General features: G+C 41.2%; 1 protein-coding gene across 13 annotated transcripts in view; it reads right to left on the bottom strand.

Moving 5' to 3' along the window:
• Positions 1–14619, bottom strand: part of Wdr27 (WD repeat domain 27) — a 158431-nt gene that overhangs the window by 85943 nt on the left and 57869 nt on the right. For 11 of the 13 annotated variants that reach the window (XR_001782112.2, XR_003952182.1, XM_006524929.4 and 8 more), the window contains 3 exons: positions 12847–12944; positions 11983–12085; positions 5323–5421 (listed from right to left, as the gene is read on the bottom strand). Coding sequence is in view for 10 of the 13 variants with exons in the window: in XM_006524929.4 (XP_006524992.1) it covers positions 5323–5421; positions 11983–12085; positions 12847–12944 (300 nt within the window). In the remaining 3 variants the exon portion in view is untranslated. Of the gene's footprint in view, positions 1–5322; positions 5422–11982; positions 12086–12846; positions 12945–14619 lie in introns of those variants that run through there. The other 2 variants (NM_175173.3, XM_011246616.2) reach the window with 2 other exon arrangements.

The following is a 14619-nucleotide window of genomic DNA, read 5'->3' on the forward strand; positions in this document are numbered from 1 at the left end:
CTAGAACATGGAGCTTCCCCTGATATATCTATGCTTAGGCAATAGGTCGCTGGCCACTCAGCTCTTATATCCCATGAGGCTAGTCTCATTGCACGGGATAGAGTGAGTGTGCTTCAGCAGCCCGAGAGAGTTGCACGGCTAAGCACTGCAATAGAAGGGCTCTGCGGCATAAAATGAGCCTATTCTAGGGAGACATGTCATCTTTCAAGAAGGTTGAGTGTTCAAGTGTCCTTCCCCCAGGAAAAACAACACAGGACCAGACCAGGACCCCTCTGGGTGATGAGCCTGGGAGGAGGTTATGTGTACGGCTCCTTTACCTGCACACTGGGGATTTGACCTCTATCTCCACTCTCATTAATATGGGTGGCCTATTTGCTCTTATTAAAAGAAAAGGGGGAGATGTTGGGAGCCGCCCCCACATTCGCCGTCACAAGATGGCGCTGACATCCTGTGTTCTAAGTGGTAAACAAATAATCTGCGCATGTGCCAAGGGTATTTTATGACTACTTGTACTCTGCCTTTCCCGTGAACGTCAGCTCGGCCATGGGCTGCAGCCAATCAGGGAGTGATGCGTCCTAGGTGAAATATAACTCTCCTAAATAGGGAAGGGGTTTCGGTTTCAATATAGAAGGGGCTTTCGTTTTTGGGGCTGGGCGCTGGGCGCTTGCCCTCCTGGCTCCCAAAGATGTAAGCAATAAAGTTTTGCCGCAGAAGATTCTGGTCTGTTGTGTTCTTCCTGGCCGGGCGTGAGAACGCGATTAAGACCTATAGGCAGCAAACAGCTGTGGCCTTCAATACTATAACCACAAAGAACTAAAACACACCAACAGCTTGGGTAAGCATGGTGGGAGACAGAAGCCAGTAAGCCTTAAAGGAGCTCACAGCCCTGCTGTTAACTTTGTGTGTGTGAAAACTAGTCACTTATTATAAACAAAAATTCATAAAATATTAAATGACACAAGAGGTGCATGCTATAGCCATACATGACAGTAATAAAACATTATTTTCAAGTAATATTTTCCTCAAATCACATGTTTTTTTTTAAAAAAAGTGAATAGAAAACATAAAATTTTCATTGTGATTTTTTTTAAGTAGTTGGTGACTTGACAATTTTTATTATTTCCTTGGAGACTACCTGTATTTTACAATTTTTTTAGGATATAATTGTCCTATTTAGGTTTCTGTTGTTGTAATAAACACCATCACCAATAGCCATTTGGGGAGGGAAGGGTTTATTTGGCTTATACATCCTGATCACAGTTCATCACTGAAGGAAGTCAGGGCAGGAATTCAGGCAGGAACCTGGGGCAGGACTGGAGCAGAAACCACAGAGGAGTGCCACTTACTGGTTTGTCCCCTTTCTGTCGCTTATTGAACTTACTTACTTACACGACTCAGAACCACCTGCATAGGGGTAGCACTGCCCACAGTGGGCTGGATAATCCCACCATCAATTATCACTTTAAAAAATGCACTACAGATTTGCCTGCAGACCAATGTGTTGGAGACAGTTCCTCAGCTGACATTCCCTTCTTCCCAGGTGTGTCAAGTTGACAATTAATACTATGACAATAATGTATCAATTTTATATCAATATGGATGAAAGTTTATAAACAGATCTAAAGGCCATATTCATCTAGGTTCTCAGGATGAAAAATGTATTGTCTGGAATAATATAATAATAATAATATTCTTAGAGAATATGACAACGCATAGTCTCTAAGAAGTCTTCTGAGGAGAACCTCACAGATTGTTAGCCCTGCTAATATCTTGCTCCTATCTAATGAGCCCCAGAGTTAAGGAGCCAGCAGAGCCTGACCCAGACCCCAACCCATGTTGGAGGGATAACAGAGGTTGATGGTGAGTGTCATAAACAATTAGATTTCAATAATGTCAAATTATACAGGATGACATGCCAATACACTTGATTATATCACAGATCAAAATATAAGTTAGAAATCTAAATTTCCTGGAAGAAAATAGGAGATGATCTTTCTAGCCTTTGGGTCAGCAAAGGCTTCTTAGACATCCTGTACAAAATACTAGCCATGGATAATGTTCCTAAAAATTAAAAATTTCTGTTCACTAAAGGATATCATTGTAACCTTAAAAATTCTAACAGACTAATGAAAATATTTGCATGTATGCACATACATATTTTATGACACATGGCCATAGAAGACATTTTTTCAAAGTTCTGCAACTCAATAATAAAGTTAAAAATGGGTCAGTCTATGAATATATGAAAATGTTTAGTATGTGAAATAAATGCAAACTAAAAACAACCCTATACATCTACTTTTTTGGCTAATGCTTAAAAGACTAACAAAATTAAGTATAGCCAAGAGTATGAAGATTGGAGCCTCACCCAGTAATGATGGGTGTCAGGTTGTATGAGCATTTTCTTGAAGTTGGCTGCACAATACCCTGACACTGAACAAGCATACACATTGAGGCAAGGAAGAAAGGACACCCATCTACACCAATGGTGACACAAGAATGCTCACAGTGGCTTTCTACATGATCCCCCCCCAAAATGGAAAATGAATGCTAAATGGCACTAAGAATACTGAATAAATCATGTCTCTCACATGATCTGGAATTTCTAAGGTCAAACAGGAAAGTAAGGCCTGCATGTCATAAAAACTAGGTGATGGTCGTTCTCACTGAAGCTCCACTGCTGCTGCTGCTGCTGCTGCTGCTGCTGCTGCTGCTCAGTTGAGCCGTAAAAACTGGGTGATGCGATGGATAAAATAATCCTCTACAGTACACTATTGGGTAAAATACAACAAAAGATCTGGGCAGTGGTGGCGCACGTCTTTAATCCCAGCACTTGGGAGGCAGAGGCAGGGGGATTTCTGAGTTCAAAGCCAGCCTGGTCTACAGAGTGAGGTCCAGGACAGCCAGGGCTCCACAGAGAAACCATGTCTCTAAAAAAAAACAAAAAAGGAAGAAAAAAAAAAAGGAAAAAGAAAAAAAGAAAACAAAAGATTGACTTAAAATTATTTTACAGGCAAAACAGGCTAGACTTGCCTTTTCATGTGCCTTTTACTTTTCTTTTAGCATACTTTGGATTTTGTTGTGAGCTGCAATATACATATATATATGTGTATATATAGTATATATATATATACACACATATATATATACACATATGTGTGTATAATTTCCCAAAAGATGAGCTATTATAAGTATACATATTTTCATTGTAACTGACTACACATAATTTGCTTTATTTTTTATAGAAATTCTTATTTTCGATTCTTTTCTCTACATTGGGACCAGACCAAACCTTATATGAAACTATGTGTTTCCTCTGACTTTTAAGAGTACCAAATTCTATAAAGTCTTCTTTCACTGTGAAAAAAAAAAAAAAAAAAAAAAAAAACTGGGTGATGGTTCACACTGGTTCTGCCCACAGAGTTTCAAGCCGGTTAAAATCCCAGCATGGAATAGACATGGGCACAAAGTCCCACCTCTAGCCAAGAAGGTATTTGCAATTGATACTTGCTGGGGAAGGGAAAATCTATTCTCCCTCCTTGAGTGACAGTGGCATATCAGCCACACCTTAGGGCAGGCTCAGAAGTAGCTGGACAACACACAACAGAGCCCATGGGTTTGTGTGTGTGCTTGTTTCGTTTTTCATGTTTTAGTGCTTTTGTTTTTATTTTTGGAGGTTTGTTTCTTTAGAGAAAGGAAGCGCACAACATTGGAGAGTATAGAAGTGAGGAGGAGCTGGAAAGAGTTGGAAGAGGGAAAGAAAATGATCAAAAAATATATACGAGAAAGCAAATTAAAAAGGCAGATCATTCCAACACTGACAGAAACAAGCATGGCTGCCTTAGTATGTATGCATATCATGGCTCAAAAGAACATACTTTATAATAACAAAGCCTCAACTCATTAAGAGGACATAGCAACTCAAAATCAAATAGAGTAGTGAAGCTTGTAAACACAAGAATGAATCATAGGAAGGAAGGGGGGAAGGGACACTCATGAATGTACCAGAAAGTGACAATCACTCAAGTGAATGTGACAGCAGAGAGAAAAGGAGGTGGCTAACCTATACCCCACCCAAAGCCAGACCATAGAAATCAGACAGGACCCAGGAAGGAACTGGGTGTGACAGGGCCACCAGGTCCAGCAGTTCAGTGGTGCAGAGTTCTGGCAACTACACAGCAAGCTTTACTGATTATATCATTTGACAGGACATCAAGATTCAAAGCCAACAACATGTCAGGCACCGCAGCAAGCCTTGGATCACAGCAGTACAATGTCACTGACAAGCATGGGCCAACACAATGCTGTTACACACAGAACATGCTAAGTATACAATCACACAGTAACATGATTCTTTCTCTGAATCAGACCTTGATCATAAGAAGACAAGATGAAACTGAAGTTCCTGATACTAAAATTTAGCAGAATCCGAATACTTTCAAGTTGTCTTCATTTTTCAGAATGTTCATTTTTGTACACAGCTGGTTTGCAAGTCTTATATCCTTCTGGCCTTTTATCATTAAGATAGTGTCTTTACATCCTAAGGTACTCTCCCTGCATACAAATTCTTTTTAACCCTCTCTCTTGTTTGCTTTCTGAGTCTTGTCTACAGTGTTCACATTTAGATTAGACAGAACCATATCTATGGGTGCCTTCTATATTACAGTAAGAGCAAATATACTGAATGACAAATACTTTTAATTACAAAAATTCCAGATTTCTCTTTCTCTCAATAAGGTTACTACCTAATTTCCTCTCCTGGTACTAACATGTAATCTGGTTTTTTTCTTCTTCTTCTTCATTATTTGAGACAGGTTCTCCTATAGCCCAGGCTGACCTTGACCCAGGTATGTGGCTTAGGATAATCCTCCTGTACCAATCTCTGGAGTGTTAAAATTATAGGCACTGTGCTCAGATACATGTGCTTTTAAATGCCTTAATATTTCATCAAAAGAAACTCTGATCATCTTTTACAAGACAGTATGAACTGGTGAGGCCACGCTTACAATAGAAGATGTCATGAACTGGAGAGACCCTGCTCACAAGGGAGACTGTATGAATTGGAGAGGCCCTCCCTGCTCACACTGGGAGATGGTGGGAACTGGAGAGGCCCTCCCTGCTCACACTGGGAGATGGCATGAACTGGAGAAGCCCTCCCTGCTCACACTGGGAGATAGTGGGAACTGGAGAAGCCCTCCCTACTCACATTAGGAGATGGTGGTAACTGGAGAGGCCCTGCTCACACTGGGAGACAGAATAAACTGGAGAGGTCTTGCTCACACAGGAGACTATGACCCTGCTCACACTGAGAGGGAACTGTACCTGAGGAGCTGCTGGGTTGAAGGCCACTTCAGTAATCGTATCTGTGTGTCCTGCAAGACGGTGCAGAAAGCTGCTGGAGCCCATTTCATACACATAAGCCTAGGAGAGAAGACAAACAGATGTTCTGAGATGACAGGGCTGGTGACCAGCTCCAAACTACAGCTCAGCTATGCTCTGTGGGTGACCCAGAATACAGTGACATCTAACAAGACTGACATGGTGCCAGCCAAGTGACAGAACTTAGTCACAAATCTCCTCTCACCTCTAAATGCAAGAATATCCTCTATTTCCTGTCATAAGCCCCAGCCATCTCAGCGCCTGCTGTAAGGTTCTGATGGGCATGGATATAGACTACATGTGATGTGGGGTAGGAGGTGATGTCACCCGCTGCATGTGTTGCTACAGAATCCATGGTTCGTACCCATCAATCCCTCTGACTTCGCCTCAGGCGTTTAGTCCCAGGCTAAGTGCTGCCCACCATTCAGTTCTGTAACCTAAATGCACACACTCTCTACTTCCTGTCATAAGCCTCTGAGACCTGCTCTGAAGAGTGTGAAGCAAGTATTCTTATTTGATGACTGATACTTAGGAAGGTGCACAGCCTTTGCCAACCCTACTTTAAAGTTCCACATTATAGGAAAAGATGCCACATTGTCTCCGTCTTTGGTCTGAGAGAACTGGGTACCTTCAAAGTTAGAATGTAAGTACTTTGGGGTTTTCTGCCCTTGACTGAGAAGTATCTCTATCAGAATCAGCTGTGCTTCCCACGTGTAGTAGTTACTTCTCTGTTGATGTGATAAAATATCATAACCAAAGCATCTTAAAAAAAAAAGGTTATTTTAGCTCAGGGCTACAGGCAACATGATAGAGAAGGCACAGTAGCAGGTAATAAAAACAAGAACTAACTGTTTACATGTTCACACACACACACAGGAAGTAGAGAGAGAATCTCAAGTGGGGTGACGCTGTAAACTTTCCCAGCTTGCCCCAGTTACATACTAGCAAGGTACTATTTGCTAAGGTTCAACCTTCCCAAACAGTGCCATCAACTAAGGCCCAGGGGTTCAAACACATAAGTCCGTGGAGAGAGTTTTCATTCCAACTAACATTCCACATGTATGATACGCATCCAGAGTTCCTGATGAATGCTTCATTTAAAGGACAAAATCTGGTAGCGTAGTCTATCCTATTGGGATGCTGTGGATGTGTCAAAGGCGCTCTCTAAAAGTCTGCTGCTAATAAAAGAAACAGCCATTTAACAAGTATCCTCTTGGAACTGACTCCTGTTCCCATGGAAAAAAGCTCTTCAGGTATAAAACTTCCTAGTGGCTTGCTCTATCAGTAGCTACATGGTGGTTCTGAAGTAAAGTCTACAAATGGAGTTTTGCTACATTTTAAAGTAAAGTACAGAAATAAAATGTCTGTTTTTCTTGTTTAGAAAGTATACTTTTCCTCATCTCTGTGTATCTTAGGCAGCTGCTGCTCCAAGTCTGACACTGCCAGGCCAAGCCAGCATTATTTGGGGCAGGGCCCCTATCTCTGCCTGCCGGTGGGTACTTGTATCTTCACAGGTGTGACAATGTTGCCATAAGCACTGAGATACAATGATCTCTTGGAGCTGTTGATTCCAATTCTTTAAATAAAGGCCCAGTAGTGACATTGCTGAATAACAGGGTAGATTTGGAGGGAGGACCGTGCTTTGTTTTTGTTTTTTTGAGGGCACACCATACTGTCTGCATACATCTCTGGCAACAATGTGTAAGATTCCAATATTCTACATCCTCACCCGCATTTGTCATCACCCATCTTTATGAAGTATTTTATTTTTAGTTGTGTATGTGTACACATCTATCGAGAGATAGATGCACATGAGTGAAGATGCTCACGGAGGCCAGAACAGAATGTCCAAATACCCTAGGACTGAAGTAACAGGCAGTTGTGCATCACCCATCATAGCTGCTAGGAACCACGAGGAGCCCACACTCTTAACAGCTGAGCCTCTTCTCCAGTCCCATCTACACTTTGTCCTTTTGATTGTTAAGAAGGTCTGAGCCACCTCTCCAGACATGCCCCTGGTCTTTTTGACGTGTGTCAAGTGGTGTCTCCTAGTGGTTCTGTTTGCTTTTCCTTTGTATTGATGGCATAGCCCTTTTGCATATACCTGATGACCATACAGAGAAGTGTGTATTCAAGCCACTTTTGGGCCATCAGTCTTTGACATTTGCCTAAATCCCTTCCTTCATTTAAGACTTCAAAGAGAATTCTCTAACTCTACCATTCATCCCTACTTGTCCAGAATTCTCTGAAAGACAGCTTTCCGTCATCAAGTAGGATACCTGGCTAACTAGACATGCAGCCCACAGTAAAGACCAGATAAATATCACTCCTGCCCTTAAAAAAATATTAAGCCTTGACATGGGGACTGTGCTGTCATCATTCTTCAGGAGTCCAATCTGGGAAATAAGCCTTAACATGGGGACTGTGCCGTCATTGTCCTGCAGACCAACCTGGTTTAGTGTGCTGGTTCTATTTTTGTCTTTGGCTATTAGTTTTATGGTTCTAGCTATTATCTTAGGCATACAGATTTTTTTTAAGCAATGTGTCTTAAAAATCAGCTGTAGTTCTTTCTTTGACCCCTACCTACTTCTCCCCTGGCCAGTGTACTTTGATGGTGTCTCTTTTTTCTAAGATTTATTTATGAGTATGTTGTTGCTATCTTCAGACACGCCAGAAGAGGGCATCAGATCCCATTACAAATGGTTGTGAGCCACCATGAGGTTGCTGGGAATTGAACTCAGGACCTCTGGAAAAGCAGTCAGTATTCTTAACCACTGAGCCATCTCTCCAGCCCTTGATGCTGTCTCAATGGCTTATATGCCCAGCCTAGCTTCCTGCTTCTCTATTATGACTTCCCTATGTGACCATAGGGACTATGATACCCTCTGCTTCTCTCCGATAGCCTCATCATATGGCTTCTTTCATGGCCTTGTTCTTGTTCTTTCTATGAACAAGAACTGTGTGTCCTGTGTGTCCATAACACCCTCATACTTTTTCCTATCATTTGGCTCCTGTATCCCTGGCTCTCCTCACATCTGATACAGAGCTGACCCACCTGTTTACCAGAGTTATTTGGTGTCTGTGAGCTGGGATAGCATCCAGAGACCAGAGTATGATGTTGAATAAGACCGTTGGAATGGCGTTCTTTTAATACTGTCCATGTGGGATGTGGAAAATCTGTTCACTCTTTTATTTGGAAACAATCCTCTGATTTACTCTTAAAGGCTCCCTAGTGTCACCATAATGGTTGGGACAAGCTCTCCCACCTAAATGCTTTTCACAAGTAACTGATCAGTCAAACCAGATGACTATTGGTTTGTTAGAGTTCAGAATCTTTCTATCTAAGACCAAGTTTCTTTAAGTCTACTGTGGAGCAAAATAAACTTTTCTTCAAGTTAATACTTCCTTTTCTTTCTTGTTCATAATAGTCATTACTTCTTCTGGATTTTCTAGATAAACAATTTTTCTTCTACAAATAAAGATGAATTCACTGTGCCTTTTCATAATGGCATCCATGAGTTTCCTTGTCTAAAAGAACAGGCAAGTGCCTCTGACACCCTGCTAAACAGTGACAGCCTTTAACACTCCTATCCAGGCACTACCTCTGTTTTTCCTTAGGAACATGCTAGTTTTAAGCTAAGATAAACATTTTGTCATTTTAAGAGAATATTAATAGATTTGATTCTACTGGAGGATTTATGAATAAATATACGATTCCACTAAAATGACATTTCTGCATCTATAGAGATGCTTAAATAATTCTATTTTTAATGTTGGTTATTAATGCATAAGTTTTTACTAGTAGATTTCTTAGTATTTGATCTTTTTGCATTTCTTGACATAAACCCATCTTGGTGTGATACAATGCTATCAACATGTTGGGTTCTATTTGTTCCTATTTCACTTCAAAATTATTCATTGATATTCATAAGCTAAATGAAGCTTTTCTCTGAAAGATTACAAAGTTTTTCATATCAATTACATTCACTGAAAAAGAATAATCAGAATACATTCTTTAGATATTTATGATTTGAAATGGATATTATTGAATATTGCTAGTCTTTAAGAGTCAATTAAAAATTCCCTGAACCTGCCACTTTCCTACAAAGGAACTCTTGAAATATTTCTCCATTTTCATTCTATAAAACTAGTCCTTTCCATTTACTTTTTCTTGGGGGGGGTGAATTTTGGCAGAGATTATGGAGGGAATTCCTTTCTATGGAAAACTATGCTGGATATGAGTCCCTCATTCAAGTGGGGTTCTTTACAATGGGACCTGCAGGAGTGGGTGAATACCATGATCAGAGGGTGAGTTGCATCCCTCTGGACTCTGGACACTTCTGATTTGTATCTTGTGAGAACAAAGCGGCTGGGGGACTGAGGCAGGAGGATTAACCTGAGCTATATAGCTAGGTCCTATTTTAAACAACCTCAAGGACGTCTCAGCATCCTCCAAACAGGAAGGTGCTGTGGGTTCTTCTCTTTAGATGTCTATGCTTCTTGAGGAGACTGAATCATTGTAGTTTTGGATACATCACAAACAGATGTGGTAAATGTTTAAATTGTTCAGTGAGGACAATTTACAAGTAAAAAGATATATACTTGCTTTACATTTATGTATTACTGAGTATCTGCTATATACCAGGTGAAAGAAATACAGAGTTGGGGCTGTATACAGAGATGGCTCAGCGGGTAAGAGCACCAACCGCTCTTCCGAAGGTCCTGAATTCAAATCCCAGCAACCACATGGTGGCTCACAACCATCTGTAATGAGATCTAATGCCCTCTTCTGGTGTGTCTGAAGACAGATACAGTGTAATTAGATATAATAATAAATCAAAAAAAAAAGAAAAGAAAGAAATACAGAGTTACTTTTTACTCTTTGGCCAATGCTCTTGTCCTTATTGAAAAAAAAAAAAAAGTCCATTCTTCTCACTTAAACCTCCAGTGATTCTTTTGTTAATCTTCAGGCACGGTTTTTGCATATGTTTTTTCATATAGAACATACAGATATACATAATAAAAGACTACAAATCCACTGATTTGAAGGTTGATTCTCAACCTTCCTAATGCTATGACCCTTTAATATGGTTCCTCATATTGTAGTGACCCCTTAACCACAAATTATTTTGTTACTACTTCATAACTGTAATTTTGCTAGTTATGAACTGTAACACAAATACCTGATATGCAAGATATCTTTCAGCCTACAGGTTTAGCATTGCTGCTCTAAATGCTGTCTGAAAAGCAGAACAATGACCATCACTCCATTCTAACGTGATAAAAGAACAACCAATGCGCTGGATCCCTTCCTTTCTGTGACAGTGGGATCCTGTGCTGCTTAACTGCCAAACACTCGTTTCTGTAAAAAGCCACAGCGCTAGGATATAAAACACCACATAGGAAGTCAACCAGGGACCGTCTCAGAAAAACACTTTTCTTTGCTTATGTTACTTGAATGCAAAGTGTCAATCACAAAGGGCTTGTAAGAAATGATGGTAACCTCAAACAAAAGTATAGTCAATGATGCATAAGTCTTCAAAGCTTCCTAGTAAAGTTTGCCATTGTTTTGAAACTAGTTTGGCTGTATTCCAGAGACACTAATGAATGGTGGATAAAGTGCCTTTACTTATGTTGTGTCTTTTCTAAGCTGTTCTTTTTTTTTTTTCTCCATGATTTCAGTGATCATTGATCTTAATTTGCATCTCCTCAAGAAGAAATGCACGTATCTTGCCATCCTGATGTTCTGTCCTGCTTGCTGACAGTAGTCTCTTTCTTCTCCCATGGGAGCCTGAGCATGTTTTGGAGACTATGTTAGGGGCTGGGTTAGAACCAGGAATGCTGGCACCTGCACTACCCTGCACCAGTACCTCATAAGCATCCCTCAGCTCAGACCCAGGTTCTTGCTTAGGTACCACCATCTTGGTGCCTCATGTGACCCTCAATATGGAACTTTATGAGGACACTTTATAGGAGACAAGTGACCATCAAGTGACCTTTCAGATAAAGCAATTTGAGGCACACAGTGGAGGAGGAGGGAGGGGCAGCATAGTTTCCAGCCAAGGAAACTATGAGAGGTCTCATGAGAGAGCTGGCCTCCTCTGTGGGCTTAGCCTCCAGCTATGTGGCAATGTGTTGCACAGTCCTGGGACACTCTAAGATCTCTGAGTTCCCAATCTGCAGGAGATATGGATCTGGCATAGAGGAAAGGTGGAGAGGAAGAGAGGCAACTACACAGGGAGAAGCATGCAGTTCTCTGAGACAGGGAATGCCTTGTTACACATGAGCTGCACTGAAGTGTAACACTTGATGCCATCACCTTGTCGCTCCTACACCACACATTACAGTCGTTCATGGAGCATGTACCCATGTCTGGGATGACTAATACATGGAGAAATGAGTGATACATGTGAGAGTGTATTGTGACTCAGTAAAAATGAGCCGTTCGCAATCACAGCTTACTATTATGGACTTCTAATGCTGGGTAACTGCCTTCAAATACTGTCAGACATGAAACAGATTTTTATCCCAGTACTCAATGGGGCTCAAGGTCTTTTTGATACCACCACCTAGAAACCCTACAGAGCAGGCACACATACATACATGTCTGTCCTCCGCACCACAAGCCATGAGCCTTCCACAAGGACTAAAAGCAACTCCACAAGGGTAAGAGCGGTTTGGATGCCCCTCAAAGCAGCGCACACACCTGCAAGGGGACAGAGAAACAGCTGGGCAGAAAGTGCTTGCTACAGCTTAAGACAAATTAAAAAATACCAACACATCTCCCTTTACAAAATCAACAAGCTACTATCTACAAAACCAAAGCTTTCTTGGATGTCTATGTATGTGCTGAGACTCAAACCCACAACTTTTTCCATCCTAGACACTCTACCACTGAACTACATCCTTGAAAAAAACTTCATATTGAGAATTATTAAATGGTATAGAGTTAAGGGATCTTTAAAATAATTTAAACTCTTTTTTTTTCAAAATTAATAAATTCCTACAGATGACAAAACTAAGGGTGAATTCACCTTTATGTAGGAGAAATGTTAAATAAGCATTTTCTGGATATTATAAATTTTTCAAACCGATTTTATAAAATCCCAAATGATATAGAGAAAGAGCCCACAGCTTTAGGGGAGGTGTAGGACTCTAATAAGAGGACTGAGTACCTCCAACTTAGCAAGTACCACATCCGGGTCTGGCATGGCTGTAGCTATAGTGTAATCGCCACCTCTCACATCTCTGACTCTCAGAAGCTGCATGTGGTGGCCCTCAGAGAACAGACTAGCACCCATGCTCCACCATCCCAAAGTGACTGCGTCAAATCTGTATAGGAGGCAGTCTTCTCCAGAGCTTAGAGACTAGTCACAGCCTTGTGTTCTCTGTAACAAGGGTCAGGTTGCATCCCCAGCTCAGCTCCAATTTCCCTCAGGGCAGTGCCGTGATGCAGGCTGGCCTTACCTCAAGTTCCTCAAGTCCCACAGTCGAATCCCATCACCAACAGCTGCCGTCAGGAAAAGATTATATGCCAGGGAATGCTGGGCTACAAAGGATGATCCCTGTAATCAGATAGGGAAAATCAAAAGGTAAGAGCTTTCTGAACATCTTACTTAATTTGGGAGGGGACGCACGCCACAGTGCATGTATAGTCATCCCTCTGATACCTGGCAGGAGTTGGTTCTCTTTCTCCACCATGCAGGGCCTTGGGATCAGACTCACATCTTCCTCAGGCTTAACCTCAAGCACCTTTACCTGGTAAGCCATCTCCCAGACCCTAAGATAAACTTGTAAAGACTACTGACACCTAACAATACTGGAATCTAAACCCAGAAGTCAACATAACCTTTCTTAAATTGATAGCTTTAGAGTAGGACTTAAACCTTCCATGTAGCCATGAATAGCACAACCACCTATGTAGATAACAGAGTGCACGTGCAACAAGGTTGATGTCAAGTATCTCAGCCTACGTAACTGTGCTCTGTGACTAATGATGTGATTCTCAGAATACAACCCCAGGCTGAACAACGCCAGCTAGCAGGGTAACTAAGCAAGAACACTCTAACCTTAATATCGACTGCGTGCTTACCACACTCAATGCCACTGAGAACCACAGAACTAGAAAACAGCAACAGATAAAAGACTAAGATATTTGCACACCATCATATTTACACACCAGTAAATTTGCACACCAGCATGTTTACACACCAGCATGTCTGTACACCAGCATGTTTTCTCACCAACATGTTTGCAAAACAGCACATATTGATCATAATCTTTATTCAATAAATTATCTGGATGCCACCCATGGCACGAAGAGCACTGAGCCACTTGCAGTTGTCATATGTCAAGAACACCGAGCTGCACCTTGGCAATCAAACACATGACTATGTACCACAGGACTCGGCAAGTCACTAGGAGTAAAGACTCAGCAAGTCTGGGCGTTGATATTTGATGACTCTGGTGGTCTCCCAGAAGAAAGATGGCTGTGTAAAACAACTGAGCACCACCAGAGAAGCCATTTAGCTCAAAACATTCTTCAAACACACTGTAATTCATAAGACTACTTGAAATACTATAACAAACTAAATATAAGATGGACCTAGAAGTCATTCTTCATTTACAAACAGGAAATTAAAGCTTACAGTAGGTTCAGTGGTAACAAGCCACACTCTAAGGATTAACTGTGCCAGACAGCATTCGTACACTTCTTTAGCCCTTCATCCTTTTAGCAAACAAACCACTCAGTCTCCATTTATAGTCAAGAAATCAGATCCATGGTGGTATCATAGCTGTGAAGCTCACTTTAGTTAAACCTAGAGCTATCTCGAAGCAAAGCCTAACTGAAGGACTGCCCAGAACAGATTGTCCTGTGACGTGTCTTGATTGATAATTGGTAGAGGAGAGCCCAGCTTGCTGTAGACAGTACCATTCACAGGGCATGTAGTCCTGGGCTATGTAAGAAAACTGGCTAAGCATGAGAGTGCCTATACTCCATTAAGAAATACTCCACCAAGAAATACTCCACCATGGTTTCTACTGACTTTCTTGGCTGATTTAATGAGTTTCCTGGTCAAGAGTAAGGCTGTGTGGAATAAGCAGGCCTGCCTCAGGTTCACCCATGAGTTCCTGCCTTCTCTCAATGATGGACAGTGTCTGGAAGTATAACCCAAATAAATCTTTTCTTCCCCTAAGTTGTAATTATCAGTATTTTATCCATAGCAACATTAAGGAAAC

This window comes from Mus musculus, chromosome 17, assembly GCF_000001635.26.
Source record: "Mus musculus strain C57BL/6J chromosome 17, GRCm38.p6 C57BL/6J".
NCBI lineage: Eukaryota > Metazoa > Chordata > Mammalia > Rodentia > Muridae > Mus > Mus musculus.